At 32.8% G+C, this 27,538-nt stretch overlaps 1 protein-coding gene across 1 annotated transcript in view; it reads left to right on the top strand.

The window, feature by feature from the left end:
- Nucleotides 1-12,417, top strand: part of LOC127557298 (circumsporozoite protein-like) — an 88,206-nt gene extending 75,789 nt beyond the window's left edge. Inside the window, exon 3 of the mRNA XM_051990669.1 lies at nucleotides 12,327-12,417. Within this exon, the coding sequence (XP_051846629.1) occupies nucleotides 12,327-12,330 (4 nt within the window). The 3' untranslated portion in view covers nucleotides 12,331-12,417. The remainder of the gene's footprint in view (nucleotides 1-12,326) is intronic.
- Nucleotides 12,418-27,538: the final 15,121 nt, after the last annotated feature.

Raw genomic sequence — 27,538 nt, 5'->3', positions numbered from 1 at the left:
AGCATTTTTAGTTGCGAACCCAATTCATTGACCTTCTCTTTCTCTATTTTATACAAATAGGCTTCTAGAGATATGAAATTTCCCCTTATTACTGCTTTGGCTGCATCCCATACATTTTGGTATGATGTCTCATTATTATCGTTTTCTTGGGTGAAGTTATTAATTATGTCTATGATTTGCTGTTTCACCCAATCATTCTTTAGTATGAGATTATTTAGTTTCCAATTATTTTTTGGTCTACTTCCCCCTGGTTTTTTGTTGAATGTAATTTTCATTGCATTGTGGTCTAAAAAGGAGGCATTTACTATTTCTGCCTTACTGCATTCGAGTTTGAGGTTTTTATGTCCTAATATATGGTCAATTTTTGTATAGGTTCCATGAACTGCTGAAAAGAAAGTGTATTCCTTTCTGTCTCCATTACATTTTCTCCAGAGATCTATCATATCTAACTTTTCTAGTATTCTATTTACCTCTTTGACTTCTTTCTTATTTATTTTCTGGTTTGATTTATCTAATTCTGAGAGTGCAAGGTTAAGATCTCCCACTATTATAGTTTTACTGTCTATTTCTTCTTGCAGCTCTCTTAATTTCTCTTTTAAGAATTTAGATGCTACACCACTTGGTGCATATATGTTTAATATAGATAGTGCTTCATTATCCATGCTACCCTTTAGCAAGATATAGTGCCCTTCCTTATCTCTTTTAATTAGATCAATTTTTGCTTTAGCTTGATCTGAGATCAGGATGGCTACCCCTGCTTTTTTGACTTCACCTGAAGCATAGTAGATTTTGCTCCAACCTTTTACCTTTAACCTGCATGTATCTCCCCGCTTCAGGTGTGTTTCCTGTAAACAATATATTGTAGGATTCTGGCTTTTAATCCATTCTGCTAACCGCTTCCTCTTTATGGGGGAGTTTACCCCGTTCACATTTATGGTTAGAATGACCAATTCTGTATTACTTGCCATCTTGTTAACCCCGGTTTATGCTTTTCTCCCTTCTTTCCCCTTTCCCCCCTTCCCAGTATTAAGCTTGTGAGCACCACTTGCTTCTCACAGCTCTCCCTTTTTAGTATCCCTCCCCCCGCCTTAGAGTTCCTCCCCCTATCTTACCCCTTTCCCTCCCAGTTTCCGTATTCCCTTCCGCTTAGCTTATTCCTTCCCTTTTCACTTTTCCCTTCTCACTTTTCAATGAGGTGGGAGAAGTTTCACCATAGATTGAATATGTCTTAAGATTTTTCACTTAAAGCCAATTCTGAAGGCAGTAAGATACCCCCTATATTCATCCCCCTACATTCTTTCTCTCAGGTATAATAGGTTTCCTATGCCTCTTCATGAGATGTACTACCCCCACTTTACCCTTTTTCTGGTACAATGTCCTTTCCACATCAATTTCTAGAACAAGGTATACATGTATTCCTTATATATCTATATAGTCGAAATATAGTTCCCAAGATTAATCTTTACCTTTTTAGATTTCTCTTGAGTTCTATATTTGTAGATCAAACTTTTTGTTAAGTTCTGGCTTTTTCATCAGAAATAGATGAAATTCGCTTACTTCGTTGAATGTCCATCTTCTTCCCTGGAAAAAGATGCTCATTCTTGCTGGGTAAGTTATTTTTGGTTGCATACCAAGTTCCTTAGCCTTTCGGAATATCATATTCCAGGCCCTTCGATCTTTTAATGTGGATGCTGCCAGATCCTGGTGATCCTTATTGTGGCTCCTTGATACTTGAATTGGGTTTTTCTAGCTGCTTGCAATATTTTTTCCTTCGTCTGAGGGTTCTGGCATTTGGCCACTATATTCCTTGGTGTTTTGATTTTAGGATCCCTTTCAGTGGGTGATCGATGAATCCTTTCAATGTTTATTTTTTCTTCTGTTCCTATGACTTCTGGGCAGTTCTCTTTGATAATTTCCTGGAAAATAGTGTCCAGGCTCTTTTTTTCATCATGTTTTTCTGGAAGTCCAATGATTCTCAGATTGTCTCTCCTGGATCTGTTTTCCAGGTCTGTTGTCTTCCCCAGAAGGTATTTCACATTCTTTTCCATTGTTTGATTTTTTTGGATTTTCTTGACTGATTCTTCTTGTCTCCTCGAGTCATTCAATTCCAATTGTTCAATTCTGATTTTCAGTGAAGTATTTTCTTCACTCACTTTTTAAAAATCTTTTTCTAATTGTCCCATTGAGTTCTTTTGTTCTGTGGAATTTTTTTCCATTTCCCCAATTTTGTTTTCCAGTTCACCAATCCTATTTTTCAAGGATTTTACTTCTTTATCCACTCTCTCTTTAACTGACTTCTCCAGGCTCTTTTGCCAACCCTCCCTCTCCTTTTCCCATTTTTCTTCTAGCTCCCTTGTGAGAGCCTTTTTAATTACTTCTATGAGGTTCATCTGTGCTGAGGAACAGATGATCTCCTCCTTTGGGGATTCACCTGGGGATTGTCTGTTTTTAGTCTCCTCAGGATTTAGAGTCTGCTCTCTATCTGTATAGAAGTTGTCAAGGGTTAAAGACCTCTTCAGTTTCTTGCTCATTCTGTCTAATAATCAAAGACAAACTAGCAAACTAGCAAAGAAAAACAGAAAAAACTTCCGGTTAAGATGGTGGAGAGGAGGCACACAGCTGTGTAGCTCCACGCTTTCTCTCACTATCCATATCATTACAAGCCTCTGAATTAATGTTTGACTGAAAAAAAAAACCACAAATAGTTACCAAGAGAAGCCATCCTTGAGATTCACCAAGAAAGGTCTGTCTTTACTGGAGGGCTGGGACGGTTTTAGATCGGGCGCAGGCAGCGGGCAGCGGCAGTGAGAGCACGGGAGCAGACTGGAGAGGGGGTGGGGAGTGATCGCAGCCGTCTCTGCGGGGAGAGCTTCGCTACAGGATTAAATACTTTGCTCTGGCAGCAAGTCAGCAGCCCAGCAGAGAAGCTAAAAACACCGGGGGTGAAGAATACAACCCCAAACAGCTGGAATCTCTCAGGACCTGGCCGCTCCCCCTTCCCCGCCCTCCCCCCACAGTGACTCAGCACGCTCTGGGATCTCAGAGCGCAGGCGCAGCACAGTAGGGCTAGTGCCTCACTGCTGCCACCCGCAGTCTGTAGAGGAAGCTCGGTAACACACCCAGCTCCTCCCCCAAAGAAAGACTTCAGTTTTTTTCTGTTTTTCTTTGCTAGTTTGTCTTTGATTATTAGACAGAATGATCAAGATACTTCTCTTTGTTAAAAAGAAAATGGTGTGATCTCAGACTTGTCTCTTTTATGCATTATTTCTGCTATATCTTTTTGGACCCATGAAGGGGAGAATTTAATGTCCCAAAGATTTAAGCTGTAGGATGAATTCTGTCCAGAATTAGCAGTTTCAGCATTGTGAAGTGCACTTTTTATTTTTCAATAATGTTTACCCAAATGCAAAGATTCTGATACACATATACTAACACACTGACTCTAAAAGTACCAACGAGCACTTTGAAATCCATAACAAATTCAGGCCAGACACTTAGAGTATTATAAAAAAATATTCCAAGAAGAAATTACTTAACAGTTCCCCCAAAATCAACTTCAAACATGGTCATCTCTAAAAGAATATCTGACAGCTTGGTTCAGCCATGATCACATCTCATAATCTCATCAATCATTGTGACTGACCTGAAGTAACTGAAGCCTACAAATGATAGGTGTGAGTTGAATAGGAGAGCTGCTATCTGGAACACTGTGTATTGTGACTGGTGACAAGTGAACATTCTAGAGTCAAATTTAGTTCTGCAAGAACTCTCCTGGATAAAGAAAGCTTATTCCAAGCATCAGATCTTATTACTAGGTCATGGGTGATCCACTCCCCAGTGGTTACCAAGACTGTTTTTTTTTTTCAAACATTGCCTCAGTGGGTTACCATTGTTTCATGTACAATGTGGGAAATTTTTTGGCTTTCTATTGTGACTCAATTCTTTTTGGTGACTGTACTGAATTTTCTGAAACTTGGCTCAGAATTCTTCAGCATCAAACCAGTGCCAGTAATTTTAGTAGAATGATTTTCTTTTCAAATTCTATAGAAAGAGATTTCTGATGCCTTGCTTTCACTTCACATTTTGTGATTTTTTTTCTTATTTCTCCTTATATAGATCCTTTTATCAATCTGGATATTTAGAAAAAGCAAACTAAAAACAAATTCATTATTTTTCAGTCTAGAAAAGTTTAATTGGTCTTTGGACAACCCAAAGATATCAAAGACTTTTAGAAAACAGCTTTTAGCTTCTCTTCAAAAGAGCTAGATTCAAGTTAAAGGTGTTAATATACTTTTTTTTAAATTTTATATGAACATGTTTCTTTGAATTTGATGAAGAGATTTGAACTGTATTTTTATACTCCTTATCTAGGTTCAGACAATTACTAAGTGACCCTGGACAAGTCACTTAACTCTGCCTCATTTTCCTCATCTGTAAAATGAACTGGAGAAAGAAATAATAAGTAATTCCAGTATCTTTGTCAAGAATACCCCAAATAAGACACAACTGAAATGACTGAACAGCATCTCCATTTTGGGATTTCTTGACAAAGATACTGGAGTTTGCCATTCCTTCTCCAACTCATTTTACAGGTGAGGAAAATGAGGCAAAGAAGGTTAAGTGACTTGCCTAGGATCACATGGCCACATTTGGAACCATGAAAATGAATCTTCCTAATTTCAAGCTCACTGTTTTATCCCTTGATCTACTCAGATGCCCCTAGCTTTTGTATAGTAAGGACATAATAAATGCTTTTTCATTTATTCATTGTTTAGTCATAATGGATACATACAGTGTTATATCCTATAAAAGACTTTTGATAAAGATTCCTCTAAGGTTCAGGATTAGTAGAAAGTGGAACAGTAAATAATTCAGAGAAGGTGGGCATGATTTGTATACATTTTATTTTTTTTTTCATTTCAAGACATTGACAAGAGACTTTAACATAATAAGTGATGAGTAATATGATCGCTATATATTTATTTTTCTGGAGAGTTCTAGTTGCATATTAATCTTGTCTGAATTTCCAAGTTCACGTGCACATCTCTCTCTCTTTTTTTAAATAACTTTTTATTGATAGAACCCATACCAGGGTAATTTTTTACAGCATTATCCCTTGTATTCACTTCTGTTCTGATTTTTCCCCTCCCTTCCTCCCTCCACCCCCTCCCCCAGATGGCAAGCAGTCCTTTACATGTTGAATAGGTTACAGTATATCCTAGATACAATATATGTGTGCAGAACCAAACAGTTTTTCTTGTTGCACAGGGAGAATTGAATTCAGAAGGTATAAATAACCCAGGAAGAAAAACAAAAATGCAAGCAGTTTATATTCATTTCCCAGTGTTCTTTCTTTGGGTGTACCTGCATCTGTCCATCTTTGATCTATTGAAACTGAATTAGCTCTCTTTTTCCAAGAGATCCACTTCCTCAAACAGTATCATTGTTGAGGTATATAATGATCTCCTGGTTCTGCTCATTTCACTTAGCATCAGTTCATGTAAGTCTCACCAGTCCTCTCTGTATTCATCCTGCTGGTCATTCCTTACAGAACAATAATATTTCATAATGCTCATATACCACAATTTACTCAACCATTCTCCAATTGCTGGGCATCCATTCATTTTCCAGCTTCTAGCCACTACAAACAAGGCTGCCAAAAACATTTTGGCACATATAGGTCCCTTTCCCTTCTTTAGTATCTCTTTGGGATATAAGCCCAGTAGAAACACTGCTGGATCAAAAGGTACGCACAGTTTGATAACTTTTTGAGCATAGTTCCAAATTGTTCTCCAGAATGGCTGGATTCACATGCACATCTCCAAGGATTTTTTTAGAAGTTAGAATTTTAGCTTCTCTCTTAATATTGAAGAACTAAACATTCAAATTACACTTCTATTGTAATAAAATGCTTTCTATATAAATATAGACATGGCCCTCCATCTAATCAATATTATTATGTTCAATTTTAAGAAATGATAAATAAATTATGGGATTTTTACTTGCTAAAAATCACAAATCACCATTTCCATTGAACTGCGAAATGTTTTGATTTTTGGCCTTAAATAAATAAACAAAAATGCAGAGGGCTAAGTAATGAGATTTTAAAGTTTAAAAACTTAAAAGGATACTAGAATTTAGTTAACTTAAAATGGTCAAAAGTTAGAAAATCAAAGTTCTAGAAATGGATTTATTATTCATTAGTTGTGACATCTAACAATTCATCTCAGGCCTCTGAAACCAAGTCACTTAAGCCTCAGTATCAAAAAAAAAAAAAAAAAAACCACCACAAAACAACAAACCTAGAGACAGACAGACAGACAGATAGATGAATGAATGGTATTTGTGTGTATGCGTCATAAGTGGGCTACTTATGTAATTCAAGTATAAAATGTGATTTGAACAAAAGTACTTTGAAAAAGGAAAGCACTATGGAAAGTAAAGTACTTTTATGATCATTATTATTAAATCATCATCATCATCATCATTATTCAAAGGTTTGTTTGTATTTTTTAAATAGGCAATTAAGCGTAAGTGCAAGTAAATGGAATACTGGACCTGGAGTCAAGAAAATTTAGCTTCAAATGCTTGGGTTCAGCCATTTATTACCTGTGTGATGCTATATATGTCATTTAATCACTCTCTGCCTCAATTTTTAGACTGTAAAATTAGTATTATTATCCCCATTAATATCATCTACCACCATATGGTTGTCATACGGATAAAAATATTTGTAAAATACTACAAAAATTAAAGCTCTATGTAAATACTAGCTATATGACTATTAATAAAGAAATTCATCTCATGTTTTCAACATTTTATCCACAAAAAACCTGTTTCATAAAAATATTGCACTCTCATTGAAGCAGAATTTAAATCCCTGGTCATTCATTTGCTCTCAGTGACAAAATGAATGTGGATACTTGTACAGAATGCCACACTTGCTACTTGACTGAATCAAATTAACAGGAAAAATCAATTTTGAAAGCTTTAATATACCAAACTTTTTAACTTGTTATGGTGAAAGAATTTTTAATATATTGGATGAGAGATCATAAATTGTTAAGTAAACATCCTGTGTCATAACTTTAAGATCTTGTAAATTTTGTAATTACTATTTACTCAGGTTTCCCTCCAGTGATGAATCTTGTACCTTCCAGTGAGGAGACACTTTCAGCCAAATCCTCCAACAAGTCCAGCATTGTGGATCTATGAATACAATGTAGTCCTTCCTTAGGCCTTTTAATATATGGTGATGTCAGTTCTTTTATGGTCATGTGTGACCATGGTATGAGTTACTGTAAAAAGACCAATCCATAAATTTGCCATTTACAGTATCTAAAATGGAAAGAAAATAAATAGGCTTTTAATTTTTGGAACTGCAAAATTATCTAGTAGATACAATGATATAACTAGCACCCAATTAGTGCAAACAATTAATCCCTTGGCCTAATCACATTATTTGAGTTGGCATGGCATTATTTCATTAAGCTATAACCGTAATCATTTTCACATAATTATAACTTCAAATAGTGAAAATTAAAATACCTGTGACCACTTCAGAGAATTCATTATTTGTATTAATCTGGACCTGACTGTACTTAATATTTTTGTAACATGAGTGTATACTTCTAAAACCTTTTGATTCCAAGATTCTCATCTCTCCATTATAGACATGACATATGCATGCACGTGCACACACACACACACACACACACACACACAAACACACAACAACAACAAAAGAATCTTAAATAGAATTTGTGTTTCTTTGTGAATACTTTTATCCTTTTAGGAATCTGCTTCCTTTCTAAAAAAAACTTTCATGACTAACACAGAGCTTACATATCGGCTCTTGGTCAGTCTAGCCTGGTTGCCTATTCATGGTGTAAGAGAAAGGGGGTAAGGAAATCTGAAATCAGCTTTCCTTTGTGAAAGTTGAGCTGACATAGCAAATCAAAGTCCACAAATTGGTGTGAAAGAAGGGTTAGACTGATGAAACAGATACCAGTGAACAATAGGAAACATAGATTTAGCACTGAGGGATGTTTTGTAAATTTCAATTTTGTATATATGACTATATTCCTATAAGAGAAAGTACAATATTATAAGCAGATATTAAGAAGGATAGATTTTAAAGAATGTAAGTTTCAAGAAAGAAAGCTGTAAAAATATATTGATTTGGGGGAAAAACGTTTTCCTTAATTTTACTTCCTTCTCCCCATTACTAGTTTATTAAATGTATGTACATGAACTCATATGCAGCTGTAACATGGCACTTGGCTTTATAAAATGATAGAGATGATATGACTGACCATGTGGACAAATGACCTGCTTTAGGGAGGTTATTTTAGGTCCTGTTGCTTTTCACATTTCTTTTCACCTCTGAAGCTAACATGTGACTTTAAGCTCTCTTAAAAGCAAACTCCCTGCTTGGTATGTGCCACATTTATCTGTTTGCTCCTGCTGTCCACATATTTATGGCCTGAAGGTTATCTCCACTATCTTTCTCTTGTATTTCTTGTGTCCTTTGTATTTAATGCTCTCACTTAAACTCAGTGTATTGCTGATTTTAGATATCTTGTTTTCTGGGATACTGTTGGCATTATATCAGTACTGAAATGCCAAACTGGATGCTTTCTTCATCTCAGATGGTCATTCATTCATGTATCCAAATACCAATTTACTAATATCTATAGGCCAAGTCAGCTTAGTTGAAACCACAAAGCAATTTGCAAGGGTCCTCAAACTACAGCTCGAGGGCTAGATTCGGTAGCTGAGGACAATTATCCCCCTCACCCAGGGCTATGAAGTTTCTTTATTGAAAGGCCCACAAAACAAAGTTTTTTGTTTTTACAATAGTCCAGCCCTCCAACAGTCTGAGGGACAGTGAACTGGCCCCCTATTTAAAAAGTTTGAGGACCCCTGTAATAGACATAATCCAAGTCTGTATCTGTAAGAATAGGGGTTCCTTACAGATCTATGTATCCTCCTAAATCTCTGGGCCCCTGCCCATTACTGAAGGGAGCAATTATTGTGTAGAAGGGATCTACCTTCTTCACTTACCCCACATCACCAACTGCTGATCAACCACCACTGATAGGGAGGTAAATTCAAGAACCTTAGGAGAGTAGTAATTCCTGTCAGACCACTTGTTTTATTTCCAGCTCATTCCTTCAAGCCATAATCCCAGTTTTTCCCAAATAATGAAATTTGTTAAATATTTCCAGAAATGTTGTAGCCTTAGCTACTGAAGACTCAGAAAAGAAAGTTCTCAATGTCAAATTCCTTGGCACTGTCAAATGATTCAACAAATAATCCCAAACTGATATGATTTAATCAGTGAAAATGACATTAAAGAAAATGCATTGCCATCTGTTTTACTATGACATCCTTAGAACCATAAGTCCTTTCCTGACTCGTAGTTAAACCCTTCCATATGTTATCTCCTCATAAGAATATGAGATCCTTGAGGACAGAGATTATATTGTCTTTCTATGCACATCCCTAGTAGTTAGTATAAGGCATTGTACATACTAAACACTTAAATATCTCTTCATTTATTCATTGATCATCTCAGATAGAACTTTCTTTTTATTTATCAGACTAGAGGTAAATAAAACAGAAAAGAGAAGGGATGTTTATGTTTTTGCTTGCAAAAATAAAAATGATGTTACTGATAATTTGCAGTTTATTAATACAAATAACGACATTATACTTTAAAGTTCTTCATTTACTGAGTGCCTGCTATGTTCCAGGCATTCCCCTAGATACTGAGGCTACAAAGACAGAAAAGAAACTGTTCCTGCTCTGGAGGAGCTTCTATTAGGGATGGGAGCAGGAAAGTGCTAACCAAAAGGTAAATACATGATAGACATGGAATGGATACAGAGTAATTTCTGGCACCAAGCTGATTAGCAATTGAGGTAGGAAGAAAGATAGACATCCAAAGGAGGTGATATTTGATATGAATTTTGAAGAAAGTCAGGAAAGGCATTTTGGATATGGGGGAAAACCTGAGAAAAGACTTAGAACTAAGAGATGTAATGTCCCATATGGATAACACTAAGTAAATCAATTTGGCTGAAGGATACAATGCATAAAATAGAGCAATATTCAATAAGTCTTTTGGTCATCTGGAGCCAGATTATCAAGAGCTTTAAAAAGCAAATAGAGAAGTCTGGTTTTCATCCTAAAGACAAGAGGGAATCACTGGGGCTTCTTAAGTAGGACTATGACATGATGAGTGCTGTCCTTTAGAAATACCCTCTTGTCTAACTCAAGACTAATTTTCTTGAACTTTCCAACACTGAACTTCTATTCCCTTGCTCTACTTCTTTCTGCTTTCTATTCCACTCTTTGATTGGACAGTATCACATATTTAAACAAAACAAAACAAAAAAAAAGCTTGTTTTGTTCCCTATTTCTTGTCTACATCCTGTCTCCTAAAAGCATGCATGGCATTGCAAAAAGATTGTTGGATCTGTAGTCAAAATAATCTGAGTAATTTTGTGACCTTGGGCAAAGCATTTGATCTCTCTCAGACTCAATTTCCCTATCTACTCAGGCTGGCTTATGGTATTTGGTAGGAGTTTTTTTATTGCTTGTTTTGTTTTATTTTTATGTCTATGAATATAAAATAAAGTCTACTATAGTGTATAGTTCACAGTCATGCCTTTCTCACAACTCACCTGCAGTGCAAAGGCTCTGATTTTAAAACAAGGAAATAATACTCAGAGGTTAGATGGTATACTTAATGAATGTCAGTTAATAGATGTTAGATTGAGAGTTGAACCCAAATATCCTGGGATCAAACTCATTTTTTTCTTCTACACTCCTTGTTTTCTAAGACATATTTAGCTTTCTCCCAGTGAACATACATGAATAATTTGTATTTTTAAAATTATCCTCTAATCCCTTGTTCTTTGGATTTTTTTTAATTCAGCAAAAATATTTTTGGATAGTGACTTTTCCTTTTGTCTATCATGTTTTGTTTTTCAAAATGAATGATTTTCTGGATCACTGAGTCTAATTTTCTTTAATTATGGTTTGAAAATTTTCATTGAATCCCAGATGCCAGTAGTAGACACTTTTAAAAGAAAAAAAGAATTTAAATGTAAAGATGTACAGGGTAGGCTTTTCTTTTCTTTCTTTGTTTGCTTTATGAGAAGGAAAATTTGAAGCAGAGCATGAAAAAAATGTAATGAGATGCTGCTCAAGTGCTGAGACTAGTCAAGTTTTATTTTTCAATGTAAGGAAAGAATTAAAATTACAAATAATCCTGCAGGCAATGGAAAGACACATAATTGGCATAAGTAGGCTGAAATACATTACCAACAGCAATTTGTGTTAAAAAATATTACTGAAGACATGAACAACCAGAAAATGTTACACTATATAACAAAAATGACAGACCATAGATGGACAACTTACATGATATCCTATGTCCCCATGAAACCAATAAGCAGGCCTCTAGTATATTGGTTACATCCTATGTGAAGGATACTTGAATGGAAGGGGAAAAAAAGTCTAGAATACAAGAAGTCATGGTGGCAATATTTATCAATAAAGGGAATGTCCACACTTGTGAAATCATAGATTTACCAGTGGTCCAATGTTTTCATAATTCACTTTTCTGATTTATTTAATTCAATTTAGTGAGCATTAATTGAAAACTTTCTACATATATTAAAGACAGTAGGAGCCAAAACTCTAAAACATATACACATTCTCTATAATTAAAAGGCTTATATTTTGCTAGGTAAGAGAAGAAATTTTAGTATATAAAAATAAATATATGATAAAGTGTCATGATGGAAATAAATAAGAGAGAAAGGAAAACACAGACACAGACACACAGAGAGAAGGACAAAAGGAGAGAGGGAAGGAAAAAAAGGGAGAGAAAGAGGGGAGGAGGAAAGGAGGGAGAGAGGAAGGGAGAGAGACAGATATTCAGAATCAGACACACAGAATATTTTAGGTAAATTTGAGAATAAAGAGGAAACTTTTAGTGAGTTAATCATGAAAGGCTTCATGAAGGAGATGGCACATGAGGTGGTTTTTCAAATAAAATGAAGATTTTGAAAGTTTTGGTTAAGGAGAGAATACATTCCAAAGATAACAGAAAAAGGAGATGGTGGTTGACCTGCAACTAATTCAGGAAAAGTCAAGAATGACATGTTGAGCATAGGCAACAAGTAATAGTCCATTTTATGAAGTTCATGAAGGGAAATCATGTGAGAAAAAAGCTGGGAACAAAGTATGTAGCTACATTGTAGGCACCATGAAATTTAAGGTGAAGGAATTTGTTGTTTGTTTTTTTATAGGTAATTATATGAGAAGACTGGAACCATTTAAATATCCTTCACAGTGGCAAGATGATTTTTAAGTTAATCCCCTTCATCTTTATCATTTCAGGTATGGTACTGTTTATAAATATAGGTTGAATATAGGTTGGATATCCAATTTACAGTAAATCTGAGTTCATGATGTATGAAATGGTGAGATTCCAAACATCAGATTGGGCATGATTTAGAGTAGCACTCATCTGATCTGTGGATTTAATTAAACTAGTTAAATTCCCTGTAAAAATAAATCTATGCATCACATTTTGAACGGCCCTACTATTATTCTAACACACACATATACACATAAATACACACACACACTGATTAAAATTTGGACAATTAAAAATTTAAAAAATTACATTCTTTGAGTGTTCTTGAATCTTCAAAAGAATTATTTAATTCAAATAAATGCATAGTTGTGCCTCCTTTATATGAGAGCAATGTCGATATAATTTTTTGTGATTAAACTAGCTTCTGATACAGTAACATTTAAAAGTTTCTCTGTCCCCAGTACTCTCAAATTCTGAGCTATAAACAAACACTTAAATATGCTAGCAGGAGGTTTATGTTTAAAGAAAACCAGCTGCAAATACTTTCTTAAAGTAAAGAACCTTTTAGTAATGTGGTAATTAAATCATAATTGATCTGGTTTATAGCATCAAAAATTTGTATAATTATTGTTCAAAAAGACATTTATAGAGTTTTTATTTTTCAATTTTGGTTAAAAGTAAGTATTCAATTTTATATAATATATATGTAAACATAAACATGTGTATACATATAATACATATGTATGAACACTGGCCTTTGACAACATTTCTTCATATTTTTTTTTTAGCAGAAGTGAATATTTCTTGCAGCATAGAATAGGCTATTTATTGCCATAAAGAATAAGCCGCCTCATTCTGAATATAGTCATTTTCTTATCACTAAATGAAGCCTTTAGAAAATCTGACTCTTAATCTTAAGGTTAATCAATCCAGAAATAATCAAGCTGGAGATATGCTGTATCATAATTAAGAATGATCTTAAATCAGACACCCACTGTGAAGGAGCATATATTCCCATGTGAAGATGAAAAGAATTTTGGAAATCTTAATTAACTTTGTAGACTCTGTGGGGTAGAATAGAGAGGAACAAAAAATTGACATGAAAAGATTTTTATTTTTAAAAATCCAATATTTTTAATTTCCTTTTATTGTTCATTATATTTCCATTTGTGATAGAGCAAATGTTTCTGATTAGTTCTCTGGCTCAAATAAATGAACAAAATGGTAATGAATTTGAAAATTAATTTCTTCCATATAGGTTTGTGCTTTTGTTATTATTTTTGCTGTTCAAAGTACTTCATTTTATTATATAAAAATATTTATTTGAGATTTTACTTCCATACTTGAAAAACCAATATTTGAGCAATAAATATATGTGTTTTCCCACGTGTTCTTCAAGTTAAGTAGAAATAATAGTAACTCTAAACATTCTCTTTCAGGGTCTTTCATTTTTGTTCTTGTATTCTCAGGACCTTGCACAGTTCATGGCACATAATAGGAGTTTAATATATAGCATGTGTATTGATATTTATATAACCTTGTAGATTTTGTGAAACATTTTAATACATTATCTCATATGATACTCAAATTAGCACTATGGGTTTGGAATGTTTCTTGTTTGTTTATGTGGTTGGTTGGTTTGGATCCAGCTCTATGCTTTTATTTATGTGGGAAATACTTGCACTTTTATTTGTGTGGGGAATTCTTCCATATTGGCAACTTATCTGAAACTTTTCTAGCTCCAAGGCTGGATCTCTAGTTAATGCTAAAATACTACCTTCAAATTCATGAGGTGAAACTACAGTAGTGTGAAAGTATTTGTGGCACAATTTTATTCCTACAAGTGTTCAGTTATTAATATTAGATTGTCGTTGCATGATAATTTTATGATATATAACTTGTTTAGTAAACACAAATACAGATTCATTTTATGCAAGAAGTTACCTTGCATACAATAAACTTATGGAAGCATATGCTTAAATACATAAAATTCCTTCAAATAAAAAAAATCTTGGAGAGGGAGGAAATGCCACAATTACAGTACAACTGGAAAATATTGGTCCATTGGGACAAGTGTGCCCAAATTAAATTTTTGAACTCTCTGGCATAACTCTGGAATTATTCTGAGACAAGTGACAGAAAGAATGCAGTCTCATGTGCGTATGAATGTAAGTTTAATGAGGATTTTTGTTATAGTTTAGTCATTTTCAATCATATGCAACTTTTTCTGATCCCATTTTGAGAGATTTTTTTTGTCAAAAATACTGGAGTAACTGGCCATTTCCTTCTCCAGCTCATTTTGCAGAAAAACAAATTAAGGCAAAGCATATTAAATGGCAAATCAGAATCACACAGTTAGTATCGGAGGCCAGAATTAAACTTGGGTCTTTTTGCTTCTAAGCCCAGCCCTCTATCCACCACACCCATTCTTTGAGCATAGAAACTCTTATTTTTATCTTAGTAACCTCACCCATTTAGAACAATTCCTGACACATTGTAGGTGCTTTAGTGCTTTTTCAATTGATGTGATAATGTAAAATAGTATACTCTGCTCTGTTCTAACTGGTTCCAAACATAGATTCCTCAAAGGAAGAAAATTCAAGTCAGGGTTAAGCAAATTTTATTTCCAACATGTTGAATAATATATGATATGATATGATATGATATATGATAATGCTTAAAGTATACGTGTATCAACTTACCCTAAGGCTTGACTTAATAGAAAAATCTCTTATTGAAATTGGCATGTATTTATATTATTATTTAGATGAACATATCAATAATGCATGATGGGCTTAAGGGAGGGAGTCTAAACAGGTCTGATTGAAGGAAATAAGAATTTGTTTAACTGTATTGTTTACATTTATATAATACATTTAACATATTATGGTTTACAAATCATTTTTATATATAACTTCTCATTTAATTCTCCCAATAGTCCTTTTAGATAGGTAGAAGACATTTGTTTTGTTGTTGTTGTTATTTGTTTGTTTGTTTGTTTTTTTCTATCCTATAGATAAGGAAATATATTCATAAAAAATAAGTTGACTTGTCTAAGATTACACAGCTAGAAAATAGCAGAGGTTAGTACTTGAACCTACTTTTTTGATCCTTGTTTTAATGCTTTATTTCTGTGCTATAGTAATACCAATTAGTAAATTATCTAGCTACTAAATAATGCAGATAACCTTCAGTTTATGTAACATATATTGTTGAAAAGGTATATTATCTAAAAAGTGAACTATTTAAAATAGATTAGGTGAATATAATACTGAAAAACAGATCATCATGAAAACTGTGATAAGGTGAAAAATTGTTTGGCATTTAGTCTTATTTTATTTTTCCTTATTTTTAATAAAGATTACATTAATTTCCAAATATGTTTCTCCCCCTATTTCTGATGTCTACCCAGAAGTCCTTTTTTAAAAAAAAATTTAAATAGTATTTTATTTTCCCAAATATATGCAAAGACAGTTTTCAACGTGCACTTTTGCAAAACTTTGTATTCCAAATTTTTCTCCCTCTCTCCCTCCCTTCCCTTTGCTCAAGACAGCAAGCAGTCCAATATAGGCTACACAGTGTAATTCTAAACATATTTCCTTAGTCATCATGCTGCGCAAGAAAAATCAGATTAAAAGATTAAAAAAAAAAAAAAAGGACAAGAAAGGGGAAAAAAAAGAACAGCAACAACAAAAGGTGAAAGTATAATGATTTGACCCATATTCAATCTGCATAATTCTCTCTCTGCATAGGAATGGTTATTTCTACCCCTAGTCCTAGATCATCTCATTATTGAAAAGATTGTCCATCACAACTGATTATCACATAATCTTGTTGTTACTGTGTACAATGACCTCAAGGAAGTCCAATTTTTTTTTAATTTTTTAAAAATTGTTTTATTTTTTCTGGTTACACATGTATACTTATTTTAATACACATTTCTTTAAGAATCATGGATAACAAAAAAATTAAAAAGAAATCAATACAAATACAATACAAAAAGAAATCTATATGACAGTATATGCAATATTTCATACTCATAGTCCCTTAGCTTTTCAATTAAGGGCAGTAGATATATTTTCTCAACTTTTATCCATGGTCGTTTAAGCATTGTCTCAATACAGCATCCAATGTCAATAAATATATTTTTCACTTTATGTATTTGAAATTACCTTGGGTTTGGCATTTTTTGGCTATATTTTCTTCACTCTGCATGAGTTACTATAAATTTTTCCATGCTTCTCAAAATTCTTCATTTGTTTCTTGTGGTTCAGAGAAATTTCATTACATTCATATATTGTAATTATAGTAGCAAAATTACAAATTGCCCTTCAGAATGGTTGAGTCAATACACTGCTCCACAAATATTGTACCCCTGTATAATATAAAGTTATTTATATTCATTTAGTACACTTTTTCTTTTCCAATAATCAATCCATTGTAAGCTGGATTTTGTTCCAGCCTCTTAAAAGATAGTGTTTAATCTGATGGTCAGTAATTTCTGTCAAAAAATATTAATTCTAATTTTGTATTCTGTGATACAGATTTGTCTGCCTAAAACAATTTTATTTAATTTGTTATCAACATATATCTGAAACATTTCTTGCTTAGAAAGCAAGAAAATGTAAAAACTGCCATCGTGTCCTATGCCCTCTAAGATTCTTCCCAAAGATTTATAGAAAACTTAGAAAAGGAGAAGATATGTTAGAATACATTCTGCATTAACATTCTAGAAATGAGTAAATAAGTCACTATCCTACCCCTCCTTTACCACTGTTCTTGAATTTCCTTCTAGAGATTTATATTGGGAATCTAAATTTAATAGGAAGAGAATCCTCCTGTTGAATGGAAAAGTACATTTTCCATGGGATGAACCCTAAACTAACCCCTTCTGTAGATAACAAAAGTTCTTATTCAACATTTTGTGGTGACCTACACCCACTTTTTTCTCTTTTGCGGGGAGGCAATCAGAGCTAAGTGGCTTGGCCACATAGCCAGTGTCTGAGGCTACATTTGAACTTATGTCCTTCTGACTTCAGGGCGAATGCTCTATACATTATGGTACCTAGCTGAGCAAAATTCCCCATATATAAGATACAATCTGTTCTAAGACTCATTTTACCATATTTCCCTTTTCATACTCAAAGCTCCGTCTAAACTGTTGTGTTCTCAGTTTATGGCATTCCATCTCTCCTGTCTCTATGCTTTTTGAATAGTTTGTCTCACATTTATGGAATGCTCTTCCTTTCCTTCTCCTTTTGTACCAATTCTTGGAATCTTCAAATGCCTTCTGACTTATGAGGTTTGAGTGCCACATCATTCAAGAGTCTTTCCCTGATTCTTCAGGTTGTTAGTACTATTCCCATCTCTACTCCCCCTCCCAAAATATTTTGAATTTATTTGCATATCTTTTTTTTTTTTTCCTGAGGCAATTGAGGTTGTGACTTGCCCAGGGTCATCCAGCTAGGAAGTGTTAAGTGTCTGAGGCCAGATTTGAACTCAGATTCTCCTGACTAAAGGGCTGGTGCTCTATCCACTGCCACCTAGCTGCCCTTATTTGCATATAGCTTGTATTTACTTGTCTGTGAACACATCCCCCTACCAATCAAAATATGTAAGATACTAGTTGCTTTTCTCACTTTCAGGCAATGAACATATATATATATATGTTCATTGCCTGATTCAGTGTCCAGCATATAGTAGGCATTTAATAAATGCTTACTGATATGATTCACATAGTGATTATATTTGGTCACATGTTGAGCTTACTATAAGTGTGGTATTGTGACATTTTAATAGTAAAGTTTCATGCTAAATGTTAGTAGGTTTGATGTAATGACCACATATTTAAAATCAGCTGGAGTCAGGAATTCAGGTTAAGGGAAAAATCTTCGATCTTTATTGAAGTGAAGAGGTGAAAAAAGATTGCGATAGCAATGTGGGCAAGAAGGATTGCGATAGTAATATGGGCAGCTGCGACAGGAAGCCAGCTAGCAGAGAGAGACCTGAGCTGAAAGGCCATTGCAATGGCAATGCGAGCAGTCTCTCCTTCTCCTTCTTTTTTCACTCCCCTGCCTCCACCCACCAAAATCGTCATTTCCTATACAACACATCAGGACTTGCACAAAGAGTGGGCGGGGGCCATTCTTTCTCCAAGCTTATATATTAATAGAGTATGGTCCAATTACTATTTAGCCTCATGTGCTTGGGACCTCAGTGCATCAACTCGAGCCTCAGCCCATTACAGTTTGGCCATTGTTCCTTACACTTGCAGTCCATTCTGGGTTAATCTAAAATGTGGTTTTCTTCAATGGTATGGAGATTTTCGTTTATAAAACTGTTTTAGTTGTTCTTTTTAAGTTGATTCATTAAATAATATACAAAAAAAATGTATTGGGACCATCTGGAGTAGCTTCAAGAGTAATATTTTCCTTTTCTTTCTGTAAACTTTTGTAATCTGTAAAAGATCAAATTTTTGGTAGATAGATTTAGTTCAGCATTTATTTAAAAAGTCAAAAGACACCAGGATGAGTGAATTCTAGTTTCCCTTAATTTATCTCTCAACAATAAAACATTTAGGAAATTGAATTGCATTTGGATACAATATGGCACCAAAATAGTTTGTTAAAGAGGAAATTTTTTTTTATTTCTGGCACTTCAACTCTATGTCAAAAAGCCAATCAATTCTGTCAGGAACCAGGAGAGTACTTAAACGAAATAGGAAACACCTCTACTGGCAGGTTCACTATTCATTTCTGACACCTGGCTGGTGCAATATTGAGTACTTTAATTTATGGAGGGTGGTTGTCTGAAAATAAAAGCCATTCATCCCATGCATTGCACCAATTTCAGCATTTCTTTATGGCTAGTTTGCCCAATTCCTGTTTTTAATATAACATTGAACCTTAATGTTTTCAGATAATGACAAAAAGCTCATTTGACCGGAGTCATTCACTTTTAATATATGCAAAATGTATGTGTAATTGAGATAGGAACATCTTACATTCATGATGAAATAACTATTTTGTTTTGTTTTCACACTTTAATTGGTAGAACATAATTGAAATCTTTTTTGGCTATAATAGAGAACTGGTGTGCAATTTTTACCCTTTAGAAATTACCAGAAGAAATTCTGCTCATCACCCTTCCTGTTCCAGTCATTTTTAAGGTATTTGCTAGGTCAACTATGCTGCTCTTTCCAGCTTCATTAAGACAACTCAAGCAAAGCAAAACTTTGCACTTTAGCTTGACTTTTTTATAATTGATTGTTTCCTAGCATCTATTCAATTCTAGAAGTGGAAAAAAAAAAGAATTGGCATCGATTACATTATTGAACAGCTATAGACTTTGGGAAAGCATGATCTTAATTGGATATTAAAGCATGTGATCTGGCTGATCTTGTTAGGCCAAGAAGGCTCTGAGAATGGGCCTAGCAATAGACTATTTGTTATCTAGGGACTGGTTTAGCTAAGTTTAGAGAGATTCATCAGCAAGTTGGCCAGTTGATAAATATTTTGACTACAGCAATTATTAAAGGTTGTCACCATAGTATTAACAATGCCAATACAGGAATTATCAAGAGTGAAGCAATTTCACTTTTTTTAAGTGTGTATTCTTTTGTCATCAATAATATTTAATAGTGACATCCTTAGTGATTCTGTCCATGCATAAGTTGAGTAAGCTAGGCATTTTTGAGATACATATTATCTCTTTCAGGAAGAAGGACATTATTTTTTGTGATGATGTGATAATTTATTAAAATGTTTCATTAAAATGAAAATTTCAGAGTTTTTAGGCATGGTATCCTTATGATCCATAAGAATGAATATAACTGTTTGTGCTCTTGCCTTTGAATCTTTTAAAATGTTTTACACTGATAGATATGTAAAATTTCCTACAAACATTGACAGTTGTTTTAGAATATGTCTGAAGGAAAAAAACACCAATCCTGTCCCCAATTATCAGGTATTAGCATATATATTCCCATTGTCAATTCATACAAATGATCATCTTTATACTATCTCATGCTACTTCTCAGACATTCTGAGCAATCAACAAGCAGTTCTAAGTCAATAGACTCATTTTTGTCTTGCCTAATATTTCACATCTTCTCCTATCCCATTCTAATACACACACACACACACACACACACACACACACACACACACATATTATGCTGCCCCTCTCTTTCCATTTTAATCCTTTTTTATTTTCCAGGATATAAGAAGAAGCCAAATTATTAATTATTCAATGTCAATAAGGAAAAAATGGAAAGCTTCATAATGGAAACACAATATTTAATATCATGAACCCCAGTATCAAGGAGTCATAGATATATAGCAATTCATGTGCAAAAGATCTGAAAGTTTTAATGAACTGCTAATTTAATATGAGTGAATAACATGATTTGGCAGCCAATAAAGCCAAATCAGTCTTAGGCTATGTTAAATTTAAGAGAGAGAGAATAGATGAAGAAAAAAGCATTTGACAAAATTCCTATTGAAAATTCCAGAGAGTATAGGAATAAATGGAGTTTTCCTTAAAGTGATCAGTAGCATCTATTTTAAAACATTAGCAACCACTATATATAATAAGGATAAACTAGAATGATTCCCAATAAGATCAGGGGTGAAACAAGGTTGCTCACTATCACCATTACTATTCAATATTGTATTAGAAATGTTAGCTTTACCAATAAGAGAAGAAAAGGGAATTAAAGGAATTAGAACAGATAATAAGGAAACCAAATTATTACTATTTGCAGATGATGTGATGGTATATTTAGGGAATCCTAGAGAATCAAGTAAAAATTACTAGAAACAATCAACTTTAGCAAAGTTGCAGGATACAAAATAAATTCACATAAATCATCAGTATTTTTATATATTACCAAAAAAGTACAGCAGCAAGTGATATAAAGAGAAACTCCATTTTAAATAACTGTAGATTTTGACCTAGCAGTGTCATTAATGAATATGTATCCCAAGGAAATCATAAAGAAGGGAAAAGGGAAAATCACACTCACATGTTCAAAAACATATGTAGCAGCTCTTTTTGTGGTATCAAAGAACTGAAAAAGGAGTGAGTGCCCATCTGTTGGGGAATGCCTGAACAAGCTATACAGTGTCAATACACAGAACAAAAAGTTAATGGAATATTGTTGTTCTGTTAAAAAAAAAATGATGAACAAGGCAATTATAAAAAGGCCTGAAAAGATTTACATCAACTGATGTTGAGCAAAATAAGCAGTACCAGGAATACATTGTACACTGTAACAGCAAGATTTTGCAAGGATCAACTGTGAAATGCTTGCTTCTTCTCAGTAATTCAGTGATCCAAAGCAATTCCAATAGACTTTGGACAGAAAATGTCATTTGCATCCAGAAAAAGAACTAAGAACCCTGAATGTAAATCAAAACATGTTATGTTCACTTCTTTTTTCTGTTTTTTTAATCTCTAACACAGTTTTTCACTTTTGCTCTAATTTTTCTTTCTCAACATGATTCATAAAGTAATGTGTATTAAAAATAAATAAATTTACTACAATAAAAAATAACTGTAAATAATATAAAATATTTGGAAGTCAATCTACCAAGGAAAAGTCAGGAACGATATGAACACAATTACAAAACACTTTTCACAAACATAAAGTCAGATCCAATCAAATGGAAAAAATATCAAGTGCTCTTGGACAGGCTGAGCTAATGTAATAAAAGTGACAATTCTACCTAAATTAATCTACTTATTTAGTGCTATATCAATCAAACTCCCAAGAAACTATTTTACAGAACTAGAAAAATTTATAACAAAGTTCATCTGGAAGAACAAAGGGTTAAGAATTTTAAAGGAATTAATGGAAAAATGCAAATGAAGGTGATTTAGCTGTACCAGAACCAAAACTATATTACAAAGCAGTGGTCATCAAAGCCATTTGATACTGGTTAAGAAATAAAATAACCAATCAGTAGAATAGGTTAAGTTCACAAGACATAATTGTCAATGATTATAGTAACCTAGTGTCTGATAAATCCGATTACGCTGGCTTCAAAAACTGTTTGGGAAAATTAGAAATCAGTATGGCAGAAATTAGACATTGATCCACACCTAACACCCTACACCAAGATAAGGTTGAAATAGGTTCATGATTTAGACATAAAGAGTAAGTAATTCTATAAGCAAATTAGAAGAACAAAGAATAATCCACCTCTCAGATCTATGGAGAAGGAAAGAATTTCTGGCCAAAAAAGAGCCAGCGCACATTATGGAATGCAAAATGGATAATTTCGATTTTGTTAAGTTAAAAAAAGTTTTTGTACAAACAAAAACAATGCAGACAAGATTAGAAGAGAAGAAACAAACTGGGAAAAATATTTTAAATCCAAGTGTATGAGAGTAAAGGTTTCATTTCTAAAATATACAGAGAGTTGACTCAAAGTTATAAGAATGCAAGCTTTCTCCAATTGATAGTTAAAGGATATGAACAGACAATTTAAAGATACAGAAATTAAAAATAAAAATTTTTAAATAAAATTTTAATAAAAATTATTAAATAATATGAAAAACTGCTATAAATCATTATTGATCAGAGAAATTCAAATTAAAACAACTCTGAGTTACTATCTGACACCTCTCAGATTGGTTAACATGACAGGAAAAGATTAATGTTGGAAGGGATGTGGGAAAACTAGGACAGTGATACATTTTTGGTAGAGTTATAAACTCATCCAACCATTCTGGAGAGCAATTTGGAACCATACCTTAAGGGCAATCAAATGGTACATACCGTTTGATCCAGCAGTGTCTCTACTAGGCCTGTATCCCAAAGACATCATAAATGAGGGGAAAGGAACTAGGTATGCAAAAATGGTTATACCAGCCCTTTTGGTAGTGGCAAGAAACTGGAAACTAAATGGATGCCCATGAGTTGGAAAATGGCTGAATAAATTCTACATAAATGTTATAGAATATTATTGCTCTCTAAAAAACAATCAGCAAGATGATTTCAGAGAGGCCTGGAGAAACTTACAGGAACTGATGCTAAGTCAAGTGAGTCCCCAAGATTATACAATGATCAATTCTGACAGACGTGGCTCTTTTCAACTGCAAGGTGATTCAGGCCAGTTCCAATGGTCTTATGATGAAAAAAGACATCTGTATCCAGAGAGAGGATTGTGGAGACTGAGCTTGGATCACAACATAGTATTTTCACCTTTTATTATTATTTGCTTGCCTTTTATTTTCTTTCTCACTTTTTTTTTCCTTTTTTTGTTTGATTTTTCTTGTACAGCATGATAATTGTGGAAATATGTATGGAAGAATTGCACATGATTAACATATATTGGATTACTTGATGTCTAGGCGAGGGCATGGGGAAAGGGAGGGAATAATTTTAGAATGCAAGGTTTTGTAAGGGTTAATGTTGAAACTTATCTATGCATATATTTTGAAAATAAAAAGATTTAATGAAAAAAAAAGTTGAAGGAAGGATCCAAGATGTGTGAGTGAGTGGTCATGGATAAACCTTTTATCATCATAAAACACCAAAGGAAAAAAAAGATGAAAAAGAGATAATAACAAAAGAGAAGGAGAAAATAAATCATCTTGGGGGAAATCATTTCTTTCATAATGAGAAGAATGATTAAGAAAATAAGTAAACAAAAGAAAGTAGTTTGATATAATTATCAAATATAGGATTAAAGAAAGTTAGGAAAAATGATAAGGAAAACAACATATTAACAACAACAAAGAAAAAATGAAAAAACTATAGGAATCTTCTGAGTAATAAGTTGCAAGAGAAGAATTGAAAGATCTCTCATCAACTTTAAAAATGAATGTAACATCAATGAAAAAATAATATAGCAAATATATAAGTATTATCTCAACAATCTGTAACCATTGGTTATTCACTAAACTGTTTAATAAAGAAATTATTTTAAAATTTAGTAAACTATTATAATCTCATAAAGAGAATAGGCCACAGGGCAGACAAACATGGAAAAGGTAAATATTTTTTAAAAGATTATAAAAACACAAAACTAAATACATAAAGGAAAACAAACTAAAACTAAAAACTAAACTTATTGAGGAAAATCACTTGGTGAGGAAATGAGATTTTTAAAAATTAAAAAAATATGAAAAATATGTAATCTGAAAAAAATACATTTTAAATATCATAGGAAAACATTCTCTGAATTAGTGAATGCAAGAATAAAAATGTAAGTCTTTAGACTCCATAGAATACTATCATAGAGAAGTCACATCCAGAAATATCATTGAGAAGTTAAAGAATTGTGATGACAAAGAGAAATTTATGAGGAACTTGAAAGATATGTCATACATCATAGAATCATAGTTATAAAGTTCAAATGGACATCAGAGATTACCTGACTTAATGTAGTCACTTTACAGATGAGAAAATTGAGCACAAGAAAGGTTAAATTACTAGGTCAGGCTGATATATGTAGAATGTGAATCAAGGTCATCTGATTTCAGAGCCTAAACTCTCTTAACTGCTTTACACAGCTTCCTTTTCAAGTAGTTCCAAATTCTAATTATTCAAAACTTTTTATTAATAGCAAGAAAATTGGTAGGGGGGAATCTAAATTGTAATAACATACTAAAAAGCAAAGAAACTGATTTTAGTCTCAAATTGCCAATCCAGCTAAATTGTGCAGATTCTATCATGAGAATATATGGATTAAAAAATACATTTAAGTGAACTCCCAAGTTTTCTTTAAAAAAAAAAAAATCTTCTCTAGACAGGGAAATTGGCAATCAAATCACTTACAAAGCAAATCCTTAAGATGATAAAGAATAATTTGAAACTAGAAATTGTGAAATAATTCCTTATACTGCCTTACATACTATGCAGAGGTTTTTAAAAGCTTTTTAAAAATGGGCCATTATATTTAAGTCCAACTTTGAAAGAGGGTTAATGAGGGGAATCTCCTCGCAACAAGAACAAAGGATATTGCCTCGAAAAGCCATGAATGGGAAGAGAGCATTATTATATTTTATCTTGAACCTAATTTCAAGAAGCAGCAGCAGCCAGTGGAAATATAAGGGTTAGGATCTAAGCAGGTGATTCATGAAAGAGATTTCTATTTGGAATTAGGACATATATAAGAAGCTTTAAAAAATATTTTACCTTTAAAAATAGATTCCTAATATACTTGAGAGTTGCTGGGAGGAGAAGAGAAAATAGGTAATTAAATGTGCAGAGGATTTGATTCTCTTTATAAAAACAAAGTAATTGGTATCACAACTAGTGCTGGAAACAAGTTGTATGGTTAAAATGATAAAAAAAAAATTAATTGCAACATCAAATGTAAAAGAATTTAACTCACCCTTTAAAAGAAGAGTTGTAAAAAGAAGAGATTTTCAGGTAGATCTTTTCTCAAAGTATTTAAGGTTGGCTCTCTACTTAATATCAACTTATAATTATAAAAATGTACCAATTGAAACTCATGAAATACATAACACTATGAAAACAAAACTAGGATATTTCCAGACTTTGAGGAGATAAATAGACATACTCTGGATCTCCAGTCTATGTGTATTATTGAAGTTTGATAGAGTGATCCTAGAACATTTGTTATACATATACATAAATAAAAGAAAATTATATTACAATCACTAACACAATGTTGTATTTAATAATTCAATATGGGAAAAATCCTACTTCTGATAGAATTATGAAGAGAATTGAATAGGAGTCACATAGAACATAGATATATTTCTTGTATACTCATGGTATTTCACAAAAACTGTTCATGAATGAGAACAAAACTAAATCATAAAATATAGGAAATAGGATATTTTAAATGCTTCCTGTACAGAAAAAATATATAATAAAAATTATAGGAATCAGTCACATAGGAAATATGACTGAGATTATCAATACAAAAATAACAAATGAAATATTTGAAAGAAGATCACAACAACATATTGAAGAATTATTTATTATGGTCAAATTGATCCATAATAAAGAAATTAAGTATAGTTTAACATTAGGAAAACAATCAGTAAACAAATTTTTCAATAGATCTGTGACCTCACCAATTGAGTATTACTCTAGTGATGCAAATCATAAAACATTCATACCTGGTTTTCCTCCCATAATAAAATTAGTAACAAAACAGTAAAATAACAGGAATACATTAATAAATGCAAGAAATTTTGTTGATAGAAATTTATTAGATACTTATCTATGTTAAATACTTAAAAACATAAAATGAAAACATATTAATACATTTTTATCTAAATTGAAGAGCTAATAATATTGTTGGTGATGAAAAACAATATAAAAAATTCAAATATGATAATATGAATCAAGAATCACCCCTCAAGACTTATATGACTGATGCAGAGTGATTTTAGAAATATCGGAACACCATAAACAACAACAGCAATATTTTAATCCACTGTGAAAGACAACTATTCTAATGAAGAGAATGATCCAAGTCAATTCCAAAGTCTATGTAATAAAAAATGTTACAATCTCCAGAGAGAAAACTGATAAACTCTTAGTGTCGATGTAAGCATACTTTTTTTTTTGCTTTCTTGTGTTGTTGTTTTCAATGTTTTTGATCTTTTGTAACATGGCTAATTGGAAATATGTTTTGCATGACAACATATATGATTGATGTCATATTACCTGCTTTCTCAATGAGGGAGGAAAAAATGGTGGGAGAGAAAGAAAAATTTGAAACTCAATTTTTGATATATCAATGCTAAAAAAATTTAAATGCAATGGATCATAATTTAATAAAGTAAAAGATATAAAAAGAATAACAAATAAGGTTATGTCCACTGATCAGTAGTATTTAACTTACCAAAAATATTATTTATAGCACTTAAGTAAAAATATTACACGAAATGGCTGGACACTATCTTAAAAAGACATGAATGATATTGACATTCTATGTTTATCCTAAGACCTACTGATAAAATAAATTCAATAACTATATACAAATTAGTTTATGTTTGTCATTATACTAGTGAAAATATCAAGAAGATATTTTATAAAATTAGGTAAAATAACAGACAGATTCAAATGTGACACAAAAAATGTGGAAAAATATGTAAATGGTAAAGCAAAGTAGAATAATTTTACCAAGTCAGAAAAAACATATCAAGTCA

The sequence above is a fragment of the Antechinus flavipes genome, chromosome 3 (assembly GCF_016432865.1).
Source record: "Antechinus flavipes isolate AdamAnt ecotype Samford, QLD, Australia chromosome 3, AdamAnt_v2, whole genome shotgun sequence".
NCBI lineage: Eukaryota > Metazoa > Chordata > Mammalia > Dasyuromorphia > Dasyuridae > Antechinus > Antechinus flavipes.
The sequence above is the reverse complement of the archived record's forward strand: the minus strand, read 5'-3'. Positions and strand labels throughout refer to the sequence as shown.